Source organism: Bombus vosnesenskii, unplaced genomic scaffold (assembly GCF_011952255.1).
Source record: "Bombus vosnesenskii isolate JDL3184/JDL3185 unplaced genomic scaffold, Bvos_JDL3184-5_v1.1 scf7180000016261, whole genome shotgun sequence".
NCBI classification, from domain to species: domain Eukaryota; kingdom Metazoa; phylum Arthropoda; class Insecta; order Hymenoptera; family Apidae; genus Bombus; species Bombus vosnesenskii.
Window position 1 is genome coordinate 2,159,893 of NW_022884330.1, and position 21,469 is coordinate 2,181,361.

Below are 21,469 nucleotides of genomic sequence, written 5' to 3' on the forward strand. Positions count from 1 at the left end.
TGCGTAGGCACCATCGAACAACACGAACTACGTGTATATCTTTCTGATGAGTATAAAACCTTAGATTGTACACTGTACATTCTTCGATATTAGAGAGATACGTCTGTACATCTTAGAGACTTAACCAGGCAATAAAAAAGAGCATCAAGATTATGGAAAAATACGTAGGCGTATAATTTTTATGGTACAATACAATAGTTTCTATAATATTTTACACCTACATCGTTCTATCTAATCGTTCCTACCATAGATAGGAAAGATCAAACGAGCACTATATTATATAGTTTCTAAAAGCTTTTGAATTTTTCTGTGGCCTTTAAAAAAAAAATATAATACGTCGTCGACCAAGGATAGTTCATCGATAAACACTGTGCTATCCTTCCGCGTCTGTATTAAAAAATATACGACCATGGGCGTCCTTGCAACTGAACTTATCCATTTCCTACCCCACAGCCACGAACGTCTATCGAACTTCCCCTTTATTTATACCCTTGGAACCGGGTCGTTCGGCGTGTCATTGGAAGAACACGCGTAGCGACCCAATTTGTACCACGTCTCTCGGACCTGTCGCCAGTCGAATCCATCCTGAGCACGCAATGCGCTCATAAACATTCCGATTTACTCGTCATTGGTACGTCGTTGTTAATCTTCGCGTGTCGCGTATAAAAATCAATTTCTATATTCAGGCTCCCGTCCGAGCAACAGCGACCCAGAAAATCGGTCAAAATTTTCCATTGCCAGCCAGAATATCGGATCTCGTTTAGCAACGCCGTTTATCGTACAACAGCACCTTTAACGTTGGCCATTCAACGACGCGCAGCTTAGTCGTCCGTTCGTCAGCAGCCGCTCGACTGGTCGCTCGAGTTGTTAGGTATCACCGTGTGACATCCGCGTTTGTAACGTAATTGTCGGGGCGATAGGTCGTCGGAGTCCTGGATGTCGTTCACCACGGCTACCGTGTGCAGAGACTTCATGGACGCTTTCCTCTGAGCGTCCTTGTAGCCGGAGAAACTCGGCTTTGGCATCCAGTTCGTGCCGTAGGATATCGGCAGGATTTCTCTTCGAGATTCGTTGATCAGGTCGCTCGAGATCTCGGATCGGCACTCGTCGCAGATGGAGCTGGCCTCGCTGTCGTTCATCGGCGCGTTCATCTTCTTCTCGATTAGCAGGGGCTCTTGTTGCGGCCAGTGTGGTTGCAGTACGCACGTTACGATACTGGATTCAAGTGGCAGATGGAATTCTTAAGGTTAGGATCCAAGGGTGCAAGGTGTTTAGGTTCGTATGATATCGAGCGGATGTCGTTTTTGATCAAACAAACACGATTCAACAACGAAGAGCAGCAACGTGAAATTATTGGGATTATTCGTATTTAACTTTACAAGCGTTTGTTTGAAAACGTACGAGATGTAGGAATTACAGTTTGAACGCGTCTACTAAAATTCGCGATCGCAGTTGAATTAATGGTTGTTTGAAGATGTTCGTTTAACCAGTCGGTTCCGTTGACATTGCAGCGAGATACTTTTGAATTAAGCGAATTATTGCGCAATTTATGCATAACACGCGAAACTCAATTTGGTGCCTTCATACGTTTATGGCAGCTAGTTTATGACGTTATACCAACCTCTTGAAGCATGACTTTGCGTAACGTTTCACCATCACGAGCGCGTCCTTTGCTCCAGCCATAGATTCCGTGACCAAGTTCCACACTCGATTCGCGGAAATCGCGCAGCCTAAGACAGTTGTGGCGATCGACATCGATATCAACCAGCTGATCAGTCCAGCTGACATCGCTGGCGGTCGCAACGGCGGAGGATAATAGGATGACCAAACTTGTTGCCACCACTGGTAGGAGACGTCTCGATATTCGGATTCCTGAACGGAACAAACCCTTTTTAATTAGAAAACATATAGCAAACAGTCGATATACGAGAAATTCGTCAACGAAGAATTATACATCGCTTGTTTTCTGAACTCTTTTTGAATGCGACAGTCTTGATAAATATGGCTGTTTGCAACAGTGTAAATAATTTAGACGACGTTAGTATACGTTTCAATATATCGCAGCTGTCGGACCAAAACCATACCATACTTAGATACCATAATTTCTTCATTCGATGATTCCTTATCTTTTCACGCGTCCTTTCATATAAATACGTCGTGTCAAACTTCACGTTAAATTACTCGACGAATTCCCCGAATAACTGGATGTGGATTACGTTGCACGGAAAACACCGTAAAATGGCGAGCAACCTCGTGGCCCTCGAAGGCCACGAACGCAGCGATCGAATAGGTTACGCAAAGCTTTCGTAACTTACGTAACCCCAAGACGTCCAGACGCAGCAGTAGAGCAGCCTCTGCATCATGAGCCAGAGCCAGAAAACCGCGATAGCGACGACCCAGCTGACCAGCAGCTTCAATCAGAAACACGTGTAACGTTATCTTGCACGGACTATCCGAAACTATGCGATACGACGATACCTGAAGACCTTTGTACACCATCGTCGAGGCTACGCTTTCAGCTAACCCGTTGCAACAGGGTGGATTCCTCCACAGAACGATCGCCATAGAAGTCAGAATTAAAAACGAGGGCAAGGTGTGGATGAAGTCCGGGCCAACGGCGATCTTGGCATACTCTCGAAAGACCTTGTGCTGCAGGAAGAGAATCTCGTGCGGCACTGAGAGCAGGGAAACGATCTGCGAATCGAGAGCGGTCAAACAGGACATCGCTGCGGAGGCTGTGCACCAGCCTGGTCACTGGCTATTTATTCACGCCAACATCGACCACGATGGTTAGAGTTTTCGACGATAGAAACGTGACGTTGCGGTCGAAATGAACCGCGTCGCCGATCTTCCTCTATTTCTCCCCTCTTCGCTCTTGATCGGTAGGATCCGTGATAGCGATCGAGGTTTCGACGAAAGCAATGGTCGCGGACAACGATAACAGAGTGGCGTTTTTCGGGGTGAGAAAACGAGGTTTCCGAGGATTAAGAGGCAATATGGTACGGAGTAACCCTTCGCGTCATTAGAGGATCGAGTATAATCGTCAAATATCGAGTTCTTATTAGCTAAATATTAGGTGGTCCAAAAAGTTTCTTCCGTTTTATGAGGAAATAATAGTTGCGCGATATTTCTTGTTTTATATTAATACGTTGGATTACGTGTGATCCATTTTATTTTACTTATATTATGATGATACGTAAAATTGCCTATTCTTCTGTTTAATATCTTTCGTTGGCTAACCTTTATGGGCTACTTTTTCATCTGACGATGATATTACACCAGAGGGGTTAACACACCTAAAACACAGGGGAGAGAAACGAGCAGTTTCTGTTCGAAGATGGCAACATGACAGAGAAGGGATGTTTTTATCGCCCGAGATGTATGCGCGAAGCGATACGAATATGCTACATTGAATGATACAAAACAAGATTGGCGAATACACAGGGAGACGAATATAACTAGGTACTGGTACAAAATTGAAAATAATATTTATTGGCTAATGTTTATGCGAAAGTACATGATACATAGAAAAGTTCTCCGATGTTTATACAATGATAAAGCCACGTTCCGCGTGATTAACTTTTTACTTACAACGAAAGAAAAATGCGAATAATACAAAATCCTTGCCAAGGTGTGTAACTTTCAGTCTGGCCGCCTTTATTTACAACTATGTACACGGCGTACGCGATTCTTAGGGCAACTAACAGTCTATATAAGGAAGTAATCCGGTCCAACGAAGGATCCACATTTAGGGAAATCTTCCGGAGCGGGTACCATATCACTCGTGTGTCCAACCTGAAGGATCACGTCCAACCCACGCGTCCATTCAGCTGCATGCTCGTCTCGTAACATCCAGTAGCCTGAAGATTTAATCGAACGATCGTTTAGAATTAAGAAATTAATAATTATTCGACAAAAATAAAAATGATGAAATAATCGAAACCATCTTTCATTGTGCGTCTAGTCATCTGGTATCGTAATTTTCTCGACTAGAACATTTTTCCACGATTATTTATAGGAAGAATTTTGAAATGGAAGAGACGAGATATTTTTTTGAAAGATCGAGTCGAGAAAGGGCTAATACAGTGAAAGAATATTTTCTTAGACGATAACAGACAAATGATGTATTACCTGGATTATCCGCTTTAAACCTGAGGGCGACTGCCCCGAATTTCGGAACAACTACGGTATCTTTAGCCACGGTGCCGTCGAGATCCCGAGAAAGCAGTTGACCTCTGTCGTCCAGGCTTTTTAACTCTTGCAAAGACACGCTGCGACCGAACTTTCTTGCACCCACTACGTAGAAAGTGTATCCGTGCAAGTGGTACACCAAGTCGTCGAGACCGCCTTGTAAGAAGGAGAAGGAGATGTTAAAAAATATTACGAAAAGAACTGATGTTTAGAAACAATATGAAATATAACGCAAAAATATCAAACTGATATGGAAATTCGAATTTCTCTCTCTCTCTCTCTTTCTCTCCTGAACATTTCTATTCTTCGAGGACTAAGAACGTACATCAATTTAAAGAAACAGAGATAAGTCACTTTCCTCTCATAGAATTTGAACCGCTTATCGAATTTAAGTTACACACGAACGTTAAAATAATTACTTTTCGAAATTTGCTTTGAATCGAATTTTTATCATTTTTAAATGGAATTTGAAGCTCCAAGTACATTTTATCGTTTGAGAAATTTCTCCAGTTACACTTTCCCAGTTTACAGTTATTTCTTTTGAATTTGCGAAAGCGTTACCAAAAACAAGCTCGAAAACTATAAACGAGAAAGTTGAAAGGTAATACTCGTCAAGAACGGGAATGGAATTAAACGAAGAAATCGCGTTTCCGCTTATCGTGAGAAACAATCGTCCGGATGGAATAAAGTGGCGATCAATATACCCAGCCTCCGCGACGTAGAGAAATATGGATCAAGGTTCTTAACTCGAGGCAACGCTTCGGTGAGTTAATCCGGCTCGTCTCCTCGTCCGATCCCTCCAAAACACTTGGTGCCTTCTACGTACCCTTATACAGGGTGGTTGGTAACTGATGGTACAAGCGAAAAGGGGGTGATTCTACGCGAAAAAAGAAGTCGAAAATATAGAAGAAAAATTTAAAAATTTGAAAATTTGAAAATTTAAAAATTTAAAAATTTAAAAATTTAAAATTTGAAAATTTAAAAATTTAAAATTTAAAAATTTGAAAATTTGAAAATTTGAAAATTTAAAATTTGAAAATTTGAAAAAAAATTTAAAATTTAAAAATTTGAAAATTTAAAAATTTAAAATTTAAAATTTGAAAATTTAAAAATTTAAAAATTTTAAGAATTAAAAAAATAACGTCAATCGAGACAACGGTCTACAGTGAGATCCGTTATAACGAGACGCGATAAAGTGCACGCGTACCGAGCGAAAATTCAAAGTCGATTTTCTCGAAAACAAAGCCTCAAATGAAAAATTGTTATTCTATATTTTCGACTTCTTTTTTCGCGCAGAATCGCCACCTTTCCGCTTGTAATACCAGTTACCAACCTTAAACAATTATTACATAATTGTAATAAAATTTTCGCGTAAAGGAACTGGACGTAAACCTTTCTATTTTTACGAAGGAAAATTAAACATCGAAGATTATTTCCTCGAGTTGCTTACTCTTCGCTTCTCTACTCAGTTTTCAGAAAAAAAAAAAAAAAATAATATTCGTTCCAATGCAAGTAATTCGAAATTCGATTTTAAATCAGACCGGTTCTATCGACGAATAGAAATCGATGAAGGATATTTTGAATCGTGAAATCACGATGTTTGACAAGTTAGATAGTCGAGGAAGGCTAGAAATATTTATTGCAGATGGACGCGCGAACGTTCGCCACGATGGTAACTGAAAACCTAATTTCTCGTTTCATTTTATGACGAAGCCTTAGGACGGTACACGTATGAGGTATCTTCCGTAAGACGTCGATACGTGTTAATATAATCAGCGCGATATAGACAAATGTTGGAACAAGAGGAAGCGTAATTTGTTTTTCTTTCCGCGATTTAGCCTATTTTCACGCTGACTCAACCAGTCGTTCAACTACGCGTTAGTCGTAGAGAATTTTTAATGACGCACATGAGCAGCGAAATGAGGAATCTTGTGTATTTTAAAATGTACGATGGTAGATGCTAAGAAAACAGAGATGCTATTCCGCTCGTCGTTTCTTAGCGGTTCGTTTAAACGAGCTAACATTAGCGAAGGATGAATAGTTTCCTTCTCATTTTCGAGATCGCCTCGCTATTCTATATCGTATGTTGCTCTACGAAATTTCAAGAAGCAAGAAAGTAAAAGAAACGAGCATCTTTTTCTGAAATTTCGCTACGATGTTTCCGAGCAGCGTGACGTCATCTCAAAGTAATCGAGCAATTACATTAGGAGGTTTCGATCGGAGCGGTGTTTAATAGAAAAATTGGATCATCCGATAAAAGCGACGAATTAAAGTTAGTTACCTTGATCGAGGAGAATGATCTCGACGGTCGCCCCGAGCGGTATATACCTCACATGAACACACTCGCAAACGTCTGAAGCGGTAGCGTCGCTACGGCGGCAGCGTCGCGACGACAACGACGCAGTTTCGTTGTTCTCGACACGAGCGTCGTCCTCGTCGGGGGTGGAAGAGCACATAGTCTCTTCGGAGACGTCGGCGCCCTGTGTCAACAGCGGTGACGACGGGTACGTGAACGTGGCGTTGTTCACGTTCAGAACTCTCATCTCCACGCCGCTGTTTCCTTCGATAACGTTAAATACAACGAATTAAAATTAATTTCATGTGTACGAACAGTTTTCTTTATTTCTAAATATACAACGTGTTCGGTTCGCGCGAGAACGTTGAAATAGATGGAAAAATGCGAACGACACGAAAAATTGTCGCAGACAAGGATCGTGCGATATCGAGTCGTCAGATGTCGAGGACACGTTACGTTTTCCTTTATTTGTCCCTGCGAACAACTTGAAACGTGCGCACTGCGAACGTTGCAGTCAAATCTTCGAATGGAAACCTGTATTTTTTATGACATGCAAATTACGTCCTGCGAGAATGTTTTTCAGTATATTCGCGTATGATGGAATGTATGACGTTATATAGGCTGTGAAAAGTATATTCTACTTTCTCGCGTATACATTCGGAAATAGACGAGAACGTCGAGTGGACTGTCATTTTTTACTACGTTTGGAATAAAACTATGGAATAACGCCGACGCGGTATGAGTATAGCGATGACGTCCGTAAAGAGGATGCTAGCGAGAAATGAAATTTACATTCACGCTATTGCATCTCATATGGTAGGAAGAGATCGCCTGGTTGAAATTTCTTAGAAATTACGAACCTTCGTGACGCTCTCTTTCGTTACCTTGTCAGACGCGTGTTCCTCGTAATTATTGAAAGTAAAATAAGATGGTTAAGGTCAGACACACGAAGACCGCTCGTTAAGTAGTTTCAACGTCCGTGGACGTTGCAACGCAGACCGAAGTTACCGCGATATGTGATAAACCAGGGATTAACAGTATCCGTTTTCTCTGCGGCATTGGTTAAACGTAACCTGTCCTCGATTTTTCATCGTTTAGCATATCGACCGCGTGCGTGTCAGATTTCGCACTTTCCCCGCGTGTCATTAAATCGAGTTACAGAGAACTACACAGAACCATATAGATTAAATCACGCCGTAACTCGAAAGTTCAGTGGGAAGAAGAGAAACGAGGCGCGTGAGAAGAATTAGAAAGAAGAAACGGAGAAAAAAGTCTGTTACGGTTGACAGCATTCATTTTGGTACGTCTATGAAATATCCACGTTGATCTTATAGATCTGACAGAGTTTTTCTTCCAAAGGTAATTAAAGACACGCGCGAACAAATCAAATCAAATGGATAAATCAAAGAAAATTCATAATTTTAATTCACGAAACATGGTCGTGCGTTTCAAGAAAATTACTATTTATTTACCGGTTGTTGGTCGCTTACCAACGATATCGTTCGTCTGCAGCTTGTAATTAATAGGCAAACGGATGGTGACGTCGGTTTTCGGTTTCCCTAGAACAGCTGGTATCTTCCGCAATGCGTGCAATTCCGTCACGCACAGACTCTCTGGATTTTCGCACTTTGCCGCGGGGTTCGTCGTCATCGCCACTCCAACTTCCTCGACTTCCGACTGTTCAGTAGCTTCCGCCACGGGCAACGGATCCTTCGTTGAACTTCCCTTGTATTCTAAGATCGCGGCACCGTTTATGGGACTGATCGCACATTCTTTCGACGTGTACACGTTCATCCAGTAGGAAGCAACTCGCTTGTTCGCCTTCAGGACAAAATCTGCTCTCTCGCCTGCGATACATTTTGCAATTTTTCTGTATGTGTCACGGTCTGCGTGTGCAGTTACGAGAATGAAGCAGTAGCTGGTCTGTCGCTTACTGATAAAATCAATATCTTTTGGAAAGACAGAAAAGCGAAGTTTCCATAATCTGAGAATCGTTCGCTTCGGCTCTTTGAAAGAAAGAAATCTGAAGAACCAAAGTTGTAACTTTAATCTTATACGTTTGTAGCGATTTTAATTGCTACATATTCGTTGCAACAATTATAAATGCCAACATTTATGAATTTATGCATTTATGCGCAAAGGTGAGCACCAGTGCGGAAATATGTAAAATAAATACACAAAAATAAAGTACGCGCAATAGCTAAGAAGATAAGGCACACTTATTCGCGTTTCGCTTCTTTATGCGTAAAATATATGAATTTTCATATCGATAAGCAACGTCTTTAATTTCCATTTGCTTTGGAAATTAGCCTGTTAGGATCTGGTACATCCTACATTATACAAGGTGTCCCAGTATTGATGGTACAATCTGTAGGAGGTGATCGTACATGAGAAAACGAGTGGAATATATGGAATAATATAAATTACAATCGAGTGATATTTCAAATATTCGTTCGAGGTTTCGTCTTCGAGAAAATCGACTTTGAATTTCCTCCGAGTACGCTTCACTATGCCGTGGTTAAACTCATCTCGATGCAAACTATTATTTACTTTACCCATTTACGTAGAAACGTACATATTAAATCAAAAGTTTACTCCGAGGACAACGCAGGTCTTGGACGATTAAGAAAGCGAAGATCATTTCGACGTTCGAAGAACTAAAAACGAAGAATACGTTGAAAATCGTGCACGAAGTATTAATTGAAAAAATTAAATTAACTCGAATAAGAAAGATTTATTCCATATTTTCGACTTATTTTCTCATGTATTAAGTTCACAAAGGATATAACCCAACAAACACGAAGATGGTACCCCGCTGGGGGTAGCCACCCGCGTGATAATCAAACAGCCAAAAAATTCTACCAAATGTCCAAATCGGACAAATTGTGAATGCAGACAACTAAATAAATAAAAATGTATTAGGTTGTCCAAAAAGTGTCTTTCTTTTACAGACGCGTCTTTTACAACGATGCATCTTCATCCAAACACGAAACCTAATCTGTCGAACAGTGTGATCTTTACTTTGATAGAACCAAATGGACCATACGTAATTCGATAAAATAATATAAAACTGAAAATGTGCATCCATTATTTCCTTATACAACGAAAGAAACTTTTTGGACCACCTAATACAATCACCCCCTTCAGTTTGTACCACCGATACTGGAACAGTCTGTATTTTATATACAGAGAATACACGGTGCATGCGACAACACTCACCTTTCGCCAATGTAATCGATGCAATTTGTCGTGGTTCCACTGGCTGGCCATCGAGAGCGATCAGAAGAAGGGGATGAGCATCGACGGAGATCGTTATTGGACAGGATCCAGCACCACCAGCGTTCGCAACGCGGAATCTGTGACGTCGTCCCGGGATAACTGTGAACCTGGTCAAAGGGACGTTCGGCCCATTTGGCTGTCGTCCCCTGCCATTCACCAAAAGGATCGCTGGTTTCGCGTGGCCGTCGGTGAACGTGATTTCGGTGGAATGTTGCCACTGGCTCACGAGAACCACATGATTCGAATCGTCGATATCGTAAAGAGCGCGATGAGGATCTTTGATATCGGCTTGCTTCACGATCAACGCGCCAAATATGCCATTAGTAACGTCGGCACCTACAAATCGAACGAATGTCCTTCTAATTCGCCGTGACGTTGTTCATACAAGTAAGAAGAAACAATTCGTAGATTCGTATGGAAGTATCAATTTTTGCAAAGTATCGCTCACTGTACTTTCACCAGCAGGCTTCGTTGCTAATAAAAAGAACGATTCAAGTAATCGGAAATATGGTAATTTCGCTATCAGGCTGTTACGATCGTTCGTAACTGGCGAACAAAAGCATTAACTACTTACCAGCGTGAGCATGCCATAGATGAGTTCCAGCGGAAGAAGCGCGGAATTTATATTGGAAGGTGGTGTAGCTCGGTATCGGGCACTGAGTGACCAGAGGTGCGCCGTCCATATGCGGCGTCTCAATCTGCGTTTGGCCTCGCCAGTGCATCGCCGCAGTTTTACCCGGAATCCGATTAATCACGTCCACTACCAAGATATCGTTCTCGCAAACCTAACAACCAAAGAAACATTCGGTATGCGTTAATTGGCTAGAGATAAATCTTGTTTCTTATCTGTAGCTAGTTTCCAAGAGTTTTTTTGCAAGACCGCTATCTAAATAACGTACGATACGACAAAAACCAAGTACGAATGCTTGTTCGAACATTCGCGTGAAACGTCGGTCTTTCGGGATACAAGTTGCACGGACAGATACGATAGCGGAGAAGATAGCGATTATCCGCAAGCACGTGATACGACGCACGAGTGAAAATGGCAAATGTATTTGAGAAACCAACATAAATTGATTCGACACGGTTGTCAGAGGAGAGAAAGTCAAAGTGATTCTGCATAAGCGACTCTAACGTTTCTGTTTCTTTGACAAAGGAATCCTTCGGTGTAGTTTCGAATTCTTCGGTTCTCGAATTCAGTGAATTTTCCACTTCAGTTTTTGGAACTGCGGTGTGTTTCACCATCTCCGTACGATCTCTATATTCGTCTTCTGTAACCTTGAAATTCTCCGCTTGGAATTCTATCGGACGGGACCCTCTATTTCAATTTCTATCGCTGCCAAGCTCTTTATTTTAATTCATACAACCCCCTTGGTCGCTCGCTTCGGTTTCTATAACCCCCGGGGTCCCCTATTTCTGCTCATACGACGCCGGAAATCCACTATTTCAATCTCTATAACCTTCAAGTTCTTTATTCCAACTTTTACGATCGCCGAGTCCTCTACTTCCACTTCTGTAACCTCGAGCTTCTCTCTTTCTTACGATTTTTTACGGCTTCGGCATCCTCTAACTTCACGGTCACTCGGTATCGACTTTCTCCTTACAAACCACGGTAAAACCTCGATTATCGGAATATTCCTGGAATATTTAAGGACTCTATCTTTTAATTAAACAAATCGAGACGCAAGGATAGAAATTGGAAAAGATCGCAAAATTTTTATTCGAGGGTCCGCCTTCCCATTTAATATCGACATTTACCAAACAGCTCGAAACGATCCTCTTTAATAAAAAAAAAAAAAAAAACAAACTGAATTTATTCTATTCTCCGAACAATTAGTTCGAACGACCAAGATTCCGTGGCATAAACGTTTCCAGTTATCTCCCACGAATCGCAACTCTTCTCTCTTTCTCTCCCTTTCAACTTCGTTTCGATATTCGTAAGAAAATTTCGAGAAATACCTGAATGGTGGGGCCAGGCAGCTGACGATTCGCCGTGAGGATCCCGCGTCTTTGTCCATCCGCCGAGACGCAGTGATCGGACAAACATGCCGTTTCGTTTTGTGGACAATCGCCGCACGATCTATGGAGCAGAGATTGCGAACAATGAAGAAAAACAGGTAGCTGTGTAAATCATAGAGATTACAGTCGGAGCGTGAACGATAGGACAGCGAGTAGCGGCGCGAAAGATTTCCGCATTTCAGCGCTCGAGGAATTGCGTAACAGTGGTTCGTGTTGGTAACTCGGTCGGTGATTCTGATGAAGATGATCGCTGGATGCGGGAATCGTTGCGTCGCTGATATAACTAAACGTAGCGCGCTATAACGCGATGTGATGTGGAAAACGGTATCTTCGACGCGTATTTACTGCAAATTACGTACAAAATATATGCATAAATTTATCGCGAGCTACTTTCAAAATTTGAAACCTTTGAAAAATTGAAACGGTCGGAGTCTTCCTCGAGAAGTTAGGAGAATTGTTCCGGCAGATGAGGCGTAAAAGAAATTTGAAAAAATTGCAGTTGGTCGAAATCACGAAGGGACGAGCGAATGCCGCATTTTTCAACTTTTTTCTCTGGCATCGTAATGAGAATTTAAACAACACGTGTTCCACAAACAACGATTTCTATAAAATGTTCGCCGTATATAAATGTTGCACACGTATTGTTTAAATTTTCATTAGAATCCCAGACGAAACAAGTTGCAAAACGCGACCTTTATTTCTTTGTTCGCCATTCCGATCGATTGCAAGTCTCTGAAACAATTTTTTTATACGTCACTCTTGGCGAACTAAACCTCTTAACTTCTCGAGTGAAACGAAGTCGTTTGATCCAATTTTCAAAAAGTTTCGAAAGACGTTGCCACCGGTTCGAAAGTCACCTAATATACATTATGGAAACGATCGGCCAATATTTTCCCCCTTTTTCTTCGCCTTTTCCTTGCTTTTTGCATGATAAGGAGATTTAGCCGAGCGTCTATAGAAATTTGTAATATACAGAGTGTCCAGGGTTTAACGGTCAAACTTCATCGATATTTTCTATGTATACGATTAATCGTATTTTCATGCTGCGACGTGTCCAAGAAGCATCGAATGACCCGTATTATACGTAACGTTCTTCTTCTGCTTGATCCTCGCCAGTGAATGTACCGGCACATCGTGATCGCTAAAACCTGGGATACCCTGTACATTTAGCGGTTTTGTTACAGCTTTTTTAACACGTTCGCGGCCACCGATGCGTGCATCGCGACGAAATATTACGGTCAGTTGTAAATAATGAGATGGAGAAAGAGACAGATGATAATCTTACTTGCTGAGCGACTGGAACACTTCCAGAGTGAGCTTCAATCGACAAATCATTGGCCAATCCAAATGGTGGCATGGTCTATCGCAGGAGAGGAATATTTGTTCTATAATAAACACAAAAGCAAGAAAATAAATCATCGTGTAAGATCGATCGAGCAAACACATGCGCACATTTCTGTCGTTACTTTTAACACGATTTCTCTGAAAATTTCGCTCGATCCATTAATTATCAGGTTTCCACTTTGAGAACTACGAAAGGAAAATTGCTACGAATTTCACGATCCTCGAGATTGGATTTCGGATGGTACGGAATTGCGTATTTTTCTCTATCGATAGAATTACGATCAAAGATTCTGATCAAAGATTAGATCAAAGATTCTGTCGGATGGCAAAGATCGGTTAAAATTGTGTCTCGCGTAGCTGTGCGAAGGAAAACACGCGAAACGAGCACTTACTGGGCCTATAATTGTTCACGTGCAAAAAGGTGGCCGCAGCCGCGATCGTGAAGACGACCACGAGAAATCGTAGACCGTAGGTGGCCAGCATCATCGGCAAGTCGGCACTCGTTGACGCGCGCATCGTCTACCCGAATTGTTATGCAAGGATAACAGCAGGTGACTGCATTCTTTGCAGGATCATTCGACTCAGAAAGTCTGAGAAGCAACCTGCTAGCTGCTTAGACCTCTGATGTATCGCAGTCGTGTTTCGTTTTGACCATGCGCGTATGAAATTATAAAAATCAGGCGAAACGATTATTGAGAGTAGACGAAACGAAACGAATATTAAAGGATGATCGATGGAGAACGTCGGACGAAACAGGAATTAAGGAGAAGCGGAGGGGGGAGTTGGTCGATTACGAGGATGAATTTTCAAGCGGCTGAAGATGACGGTGAATCGATAGCCAGCGACGAAATTCTGATGTCAGCGCGGAGAAAGTGAACCACGTGGAGAAAAAGAGCGAAAGGAATAATCGTTCGGCTGAGGATGAAAGTCGGAGCTGTTTGACTTCTGCTCGCGTGGCTAGCTAAGCAAATACGCTCGATTCCCGAATTTCTTTTTTTCTCCTCTTCGCCTGGAAAATGAGAAAGAAAATGAAATTCCGAAGATATATATACTTTGCGGATTATTACGTACGAAGGAAAAGCAATGTAAAAGATGATGTAACGTATTTAACGATGTTGCCTCGATGTAGAGATTACGATTAGCGAGATGTTCCTTTAGCGGCCTGCTAAGCAGAGTGAACGCGATTGGTTGCTTTAATAAAAGAGAATGTTACTACTTTTTACAAGTCGGTATACTGAAAAACTTTCTATTAATTCTGTTAAGCAACTTTCACTCGATCGTGATTAAAGAGATATTTTGATAACTCGTGAAACAGAAAGAAAACGTTATCCTTTCTTATTCGTGGTCCGCGTAATTTCTCGTTGAAGAACGAACGATTGTTGAGAAAATGAGCGAACAACTGTCAAGGAAGAGGGCAAACGGATACTTGAAAATGACCGGTTTTACTGCCGGCAACGTACATGATGTAATTTAATGAATTTTCTTTGCGAGTAAGAAAGCAAGCAGGAAAGAAGGTTGAATAACGTCTGAGGCAGATGCACGAAGGCCATCTAATCGCGTTCCCCATTAAATCCAGCCGTTATCATTACGTAAAAATTTGTATAATCTTCGCGTAACAGAGTCCCATCGTAACGTGATTGAACCGCGCGTCCAGCATAACTCGAATCGCTCAGCATTCCTATCAGTTAGCTTCCGATTGAAGTTACTCCACTGTGTACTTATGTAATTGCGCTAATTTCGATCAAACCGACAGGCAACGAGAACATTTCTTCCCCTAAAGCAAGAAAGAACGACGATGTAGTTTCGAACTGGCGTTGTTTCCAAGGAATAAAATAAAACTCGCGAGTCTACTCACGAGATGGCATTGATCGATCTTGATATTTGGATTTCAGCGAAGAGCGAAAATGACCTGTTTCGATTCGGTTTCACTGGAAAGTCGTTACACCAAGGAAAAAGTAAAAGGAAAAAACAAATAGCCGAGAGTTTTCTATCGAACTTCACTGGCTGTAAAAACGGATTCCGATGAGAGGACGAAGAATCTTCGTTCGATCGAAGAGGGACATTTCGAAGAGATCGTAACTTTGACAAGTGGCAGATAAATGCAAGGATTAAATCGATGGTACGGAAACCCATATCAAACCTGAACAAGGCACGTGTGAGCTCGCGAACACCGTTACGCTTTCCGATGTACAACTGAGTAGGCCGAATTTTCGTAGCCAGAACTAAACTCGGTTCCTCTCTCTTCCTCTCCCTTTCCCTTTCTCTCGTTGCCTTTTTTCACAGACGACCAGATGCCACATGTAGATCGATTATCGACACCTTTTCTTTTTATTTGTCAGGACCAAACCGTGCATGAGAAAAACAAAAGCGATAAAATTGTTCGTTATTTTCACAGAACGTCGCGATAACAATCCGTACCGTCACTTCGCTTCGTCCACTATCACGTCGAAGACTGTAACAAGGAACGACTTCTATTTTTTCTTTCGACTTTCTATTCGGATTAGAGAACGATCGTGCGTACTGTTGTTGTCTGGTTTTTTTAGTCAAAAAGTATCAATCCGCGTGAAACGAAGAATTACATCCACATGACGTAAAAGGTCAATTTGGAATCAAAAACGACGTCCATAGGAATCTGAAAAAGTAAAACGTTAGAGGTGTTCGTATAAATTTACGCAAATACTCGACCATCTCTTCGCTTTCTTTCAACAACGACGATCAGATGGAACATAGAAACGAAGCTAAAAGAGAAACGAATTTCTACTATTTTTCGAAAATCAAATATGCTAATCGCGTGAATATATAGGCCAATCAATTTCGTAATCGTACGTAATACAGCGTAAGAAGTTTATCGAACGGGACTATTAATATGATTTAATCGTCATAGCTGTCTGAAAGTCAGTGGTCAATTACGTAACAATTATAGTAATTGCCGTTGACCGATAGGAAAATTTGATTCGCGTGAGCCGCGTCGATTAAAACTTGCGTAACGTCCGCTCCATATAGTCGAACGAAGCAAAACTTGAAAAAGTTAAATCATTCGCGTAAACGTTCGATCTCTGCACCGAACTGACATTTCCACTGCTAAGCGAATAACCGGTGAAGGATCCTGCGAAACGACCGATGGAAGACCATCTCGACCGCGTAACTAAACGAGTTTCCGCTTTTCGCAAAAGTTCAATCCGATGTACTCGGATAATGGAACGGTGGATGATTTGAATTAAAAATTCAATCGAATGATTTACTACGATCGAAGGATCGAACGATGAAACCGAATGATGCAGGCGAATTAAAAACGAAAGGTAATGACAGGGACGATGAAAGTAATCGAAGAAGGGTAGAAAAAGTCTAGTCCGAGTCTCGGGCGAAGATACGAAAAAATGAAAATGTCTAACTCGACCCAGATAGTGGAAGCAATGAAAAATTCCAATGAAAAATTCAATGAATACAGCAATTAAAACGACGAATGGAACGGCAAATCGAATGAACGATAATACAAATGAAAATGAGAAAAAGAATAAAAAATGTTGCAATGTAGAAGCGATGAAGACGACGATGAAAAACCAAAGAGAAATTGACAGTTTCACTACACAGATACCAATTCAACACGATCAAGCCAGAACGAGAGAGGAGACAAGACACTGTCACGGTTCTCGTGAACGACTGACGAGCAGCCAGCAGTTTTGGCAGAAATTTCATTGCCAGAACTGGAAATAATCTTCACCCCTCTCTCTATCTGACCTTCCATTCCCTCTTCTGCCTCTGCGTGACTGCATTTCGTGTATTTCCATTTTCTTCTCCTCTTTTTTTTCTTTTTTTCAGCTCTACGCTCTCGTTTAGTCATCGTCGAGGCTCTTTCACGATAGTCAACGATTGGACAGAGACGATAATACGATGGTCAGTATCGTAGTTGCCCCCTCTTGGTTCTTTGAAATCGTGCGACCATGTGTATATCGAATATGTGTCAGAGACGGCGATATGGCGAGTGAAAGTTGGCCTGAAGGGAGCTGGTAGAGGAACCACTTCACGCCCCGTGTGTATCTTACCTCTTCTCTGATTACGTTTACTCACGCATACACATTTATTTATCATTTTTCATTCTGCATTTTTCCATCCACCTGCCAGATACGTTTCTGCCTTCTTCCAGATATTTACCTTTCCCCTTTCTATTTGTTTTATTTACTTTCGCTGTTTCTTTTATCGAGTACCAGCATCGAGGAGCTTCATCGATTAGGTCGTCGCGTGTCCCACAAACTTCTTGGCATTTGTGGAAGCTGCAACCGTGATTTACGAGTCTGATATCTCCTAACGAGTTAATCAGCTGCTCCTTAAATCCAACTCTCGTTGCCTTTTTTCACAGACGACCAGGTGCCACATGTAGATCGATTATCGACACCTTTTCTTCTTATTTGTCAGGACCAATCCGTGCACGAGGAAAACAAAAGCGAATGGATTAATCCCTCGCTTCTGAACTTTTGAACCACAGGATACGTAACTCTTTCTCTTACTCTCCCAATCCATCAGGCTTCGTCCCTGTCTGCATCCAACTGTATCTGTATACGTTTCAACTTGGATATCTCTACATCTATCTCTGCTTTATAGTTACAAACTGCTTTATGTATTTCTGCTTGCATACCGACATCTGTCTCCGTCTTCGCGATTATACGCATATCCGTCTCTGTTCGTATACCTATACTGGTATCATCAAGCCCGGTTAGTCCGTTAGATCGATTGCCACGAAACAAGCGTGGCTGTTCGAGTCTGGGAAATACGAATCACAGCCCGTTAGCTATGACTTTTCTTCTCTCTTCATTCGTTACGTCGATATCGTTTAACGGTAATCGACAAAACTTTTATGTGATTTTCCAAGCGCCGTGCAATTTGATTTATATTTTTAATTCGCCGGTCTCCTTCGTGATTTTCATCTCGGTATCCCTCCTCTTCTATCGCTGTGCAACTGTCTCTGTCTGCGCGATCGTGTCTATCTGCATCTCTGTCTCTTTCACTGAGCAGACCGCGACGGGTCCAAGAGATTTCGATTTCGCTTTCGCTGATGCTGACGAAGGGAATTCCAGGTTGTTTGCTCTGCTCACTCGTGAAGCGAGTGCCGTTCTGCCAGTTGAATACCGCCGTGACACTTTCTACTTGTTACACCGATTCGTTTAGCTAGTTAAAAAAAAAAAAAGACCCGCTAATTAATATCGCTATTGCGATCTGATCGCGGTAATTCCCGATAAAACTGTCGTAATTCGTTACTTATTCGGAAAATAACGGGGTCGCAACGTTTTCCACTAGAGGGATCGCACGTGGAGAATTTATGATCTCTCGATGAGACATACAGAGTCGTAATATACCTGGTGTAAACGTTTAAACGAGCGCCGACTATCTAACGAAAGCTTTGAAGAAAAAGATCGTACGACTTTAATACTGGCTATTTGATACTTGTTAACTGGGATTTCTAATTGCCAATTATAAACTATCGTCTCTGAGACGAAATAAAAGATCGTGTTCTATTCGAAAAAGATCGACGTTTGGATTTTTTATACGTCGATTAAGCAGAGGTTTACGCAGTCCGACTTACCGCGTATCTCGTGTGAAGTTTCTAAAAAAAGATGCACTTGAGATCAGAAATTTCTAATATTGAAGTAAGTGCGTGTAACCCAGACAACGTACGCAATGTCGCTGCAACAAGCTTACTCCGCCTTGCAAGACAGAATCATCCCGATCATCGATTTCTCTCGGCGAACGTTCATACTATTTTCTCGTCGCGACGAACGGATAGTCATTAATCATTGGTTGCGGTATGTTCTGAATTAATTCCAGTAATTTCCCGTGCGTAGCTATATTCGTAGTAGAGCGACCTATATCGATAATTATTTACGAGACGAAAGCGTCCGAAATGCCTGTGTAAAGTTAGACGCGGAAATCCAGCGAGCTACGAACTCAAAGATGTCTTTTCCTTTTGTCGCCATGGTGTTTCGTTTCCAAGACGGTAGAGCCGTTAGAAAGCCGATCGATGAAACGGATACCAAGGCGCGCGTTTTAAGTTTCACCAAGGATCGCTTAACGTCTTTTTAATCGACCTGTATCGCACATAAAAGCGATTTCCCCGTTGATACAAGAAAACAGACTAACAGAGAAAAAGTTAGAAAAATGCACAAAGAAAAAGCTACAATAAAATACAAGGAGGCGTTCACGCGTGAGTTGGGAACAATCGCCTTACGATGTTCGCTCGCTTTCACTTCACGCTGCAGGGATGTCAAAGCTGCGTTCTATTAACGAGCTTCTGTCGTTTACGATCTTCGCTGGCGATCGTAACCGAGCAAAACCTTCAGCTTAGGATCGGTGACGCGTCTTTTTCGTAAGAAGAACGCGCGAATGAAGAAAAACTTTCTTCCTCGTGGAGTTATGCAACCTGTTGCCAATTACTTTCCCCGAAAGCAGGTTTCGATCGATTGTCATCCTGTTTTTAATTATTCTCCAAAATGACTTCATCGTTCGCTTTCTTCCTCGAGAAAGAAAGTGATTTATCTGCGGATACTGCGAGAACAGGAATCGATTAAACTTTCCTGTAACCTTTCTGGTGGCCACGAATAAAAGGCCGGGTGTCGAGGAGATCGTAGAGCGAGTTTGCAGAAGCCTGTGTACCGTTTAGATGCTCGATATCGTTGCTCGAGGGTGAAAGTAAAGCGCTACACGATCGCGATTTCATGTACGAATAAAGGATAATGGTCCGTGTGTATAAGTAAGGAAAGAAATTGGCTCGAGTGGTAACGACTGGTACGGGACAGGAGTTTAATGTCGTAGAGGAACCGATATCAAAAGCGGAAGAAAGCGAAGATGCTACGTATTGGGATGAGAAGCGGATGGGAACGATACGACGCGCTTTCTCGCGCAACTTTCGACCATTTCGATCAACGTATGCGTGTTTACAGCTTCACTCGCGTTGAGACGTTGCTAACCCTAAGATATTTATTGGACAAAATGCAAGAGGAAGCTTTAGTTTCCAACTTAACGCTTCCTTTTTTCAAGTTCGCGTTCGCTTATTTACTTCCTTGTCTGATTAGTGGGAAAGATACCGACGATGCTTTTCGAAGATAAAAATACTAAAAAGATATTAAGCGGTCCGGTATGTTCGGAAAATACAGGAAACTCGAAAATATATTGGAACGTTGCAGGTGCAAGGATATTTTGATAGATGTCGGAGATAGTTTCAGTTTCGTAATAAAACGAGTTACGATATCAAATGGTAGGATGAACTGACGTGATGCGACCAGTTGCATCGCATCTAGCATACATAACGGTTATTTCACTTTTTTTTCTTAATAATATCGTATCTATAATTACTCGTTGTGAATGGATATCCTTACGTAGCGATATCTGAGTTGCTGAATCTTGGCTCAGGGTCATTCGCCTCGGTGAATTCCACGCGAAATATTTGCTACTTTATGTCGACGATTTCTTGTAAACGCAACTCGGTTGCACGTTCGATAAGCATGAACTATCAGTATTCCCGAGTGTTTACTTCGTTCGCTACGTATCTCATTTTCCTCCTCACCGTGATTTTAGAATTCTATGAAACGTTCTATCAGCTTTGCATAATTTTCAATTTTCCAAATAAGCATCGTTCGCATTGGTACAATTCTAAAGAGCAACACAGGCGAACATAACAGGGACAAACATCACGTTAATTAGGAAATTATCACTTGGAAAATGTATCGCAAGAAAGGTACGATTATAAATCCCTCGCACACTGCGAATACGTAAATCTCACACTAAAATTGGAAATTCAACTTGAACGAGATGAAGAGTAAAATCGTGAAAAGAATCGGCCGCAGTGATTCGAGTAAATCCATTTTCACCGTGTATTCGCAACAAAAGTAGCCATTCTCCTAATTCATTTCACGCATAATAAATACGACGAACGTTACTTTCCACTTTCATGTAGCCGATCTTCAAACAACACGTGACTTTTATCAATCTTCCGAGAAATGAAAGAAAGAAGGAAAATATGAAAAAATACGCTAACCTGGTATAGGCGTCAAGTAGATGATGGTTGCGACGACGGAGCTCAGGCCGACGAATACAGCGAGCCTGAAGAACATCGTTGACGAACTCTGGCTCGGTTCAAGGATCCTGTGTGTTCAACGACGACGTGCACTCGGCTCAAATACCAACGAAGGATCGAAACGATCAACAAGCCGAACTAGCCAGTTTCGTGGCCGCGGATACACTAGGCTACCACGATAGAGGCAAGTTCATTGCCAGAGAGAGAGTTGTATGCCGATTAAAAAGAAAGATCTTTCGACTGCGGAAACATACGTTTACCAGCTGAGTTGCGCG

General features: G+C 41.8%; 2 protein-coding genes across 4 annotated transcripts; both read right to left on the reverse strand.

Annotated features, from left to right (window-relative positions):
- Positions 1-421: 421 nt before the first annotated feature.
- LOC117241780 lies at positions 422-3,070 on the reverse strand. Its single transcript, XM_033507893.1, has 4 exons — positions 2,479-3,070; positions 2,316-2,411; positions 1,622-1,872; positions 422-1,215 (listed from the first exon to the last, which is right to left on the reverse strand). The coding sequence occupies exons 1-4, from the start codon at positions 2,722-2,724 to the stop codon at positions 837-839; spliced, it is 972 nt and encodes a 323-aa protein (XP_033363784.1). The 5' UTR covers positions 2,725-3,070; the 3' UTR covers positions 422-836.
- Positions 3,071-3,472: 402 nt separating this feature from the next.
- Positions 3,473-21,292, reverse strand: LOC117241744 (laccase-4-like). Of its 3 annotated transcripts, XM_033507816.1 has the most exons (10): positions 16,725-16,892; positions 13,522-13,750; positions 13,071-13,170; positions 11,726-11,846; positions 10,341-10,551; positions 9,707-10,102; positions 7,978-8,334; positions 6,473-6,751; positions 4,132-4,347; positions 3,473-3,860 (listed from the first exon to the last, which is right to left on the reverse strand). In XM_033507816.1, exons 2-10 carry the CDS (start codon positions 13,643-13,645, stop codon positions 3,709-3,711), a joined length of 1,956 nt encoding a protein of 651 aa, XP_033363707.1. In that variant the 5' UTR covers positions 13,646-13,750; positions 16,725-16,892; the 3' UTR covers positions 3,473-3,708. The 3 variants fall into 3 exon arrangements, with proteins under 3 accessions (XP_033363707.1, XP_033363709.1, XP_033363708.1); XM_033507818.1 differs by lacking the exons at positions 13,522-13,750; positions 16,725-16,892 and adding an exon at positions 21,156-21,292; XM_033507817.1 differs by lacking the exon at positions 16,725-16,892 and having other exon boundaries at positions 13,522-13,838.
- Positions 21,293-21,469: the final 177 nt, after the last annotated feature.

Excerpts from the sequence above, each read along its gene's own strand:
- LOC117241780 (XM_033507893.1), bottom strand. The coding sequence starts at position 2,724 with ATGTCCTGTTTGACCGCTCTCGATTCGCAGATCGTTTCCCTGCTCTCA. Across the intron at positions 1,873-2,315 it reads TCTGGACGTCTTGGGGTTAC|GAATCCGAATATCGAGACGT; the intron begins GTAAGTTACGAA and ends TGTTCCGTTCAG. Across the intron at positions 1,216-1,621 it reads GCAAAGTCATGCTTCAAGAG|TATCGTAACGTGCGTACTGC; the intron begins GTTGGTATAACG and ends ACTTGAATCCAG.
- LOC117241744 (XM_033507816.1), bottom strand. The coding sequence starts at position 13,645 with ATGCGCGCGTCAACGAGTGCCGACTTGCCGATGATGCTGGCCACCTAC. Across the intron at positions 10,103-10,340 it reads TCTATGGCATGCTCACGCTG|GTGCCGACGTTACTAATGGC; the intron begins GTAAGTAGTTAA and ends TTCGATTTGTAG. Across the intron at positions 3,861-4,131 it reads GTTTAAAGCGGATAATCCAG|GCTACTGGATGTTACGAGAC; the intron begins GTAATACATCAT and ends TTAAATCTTCAG.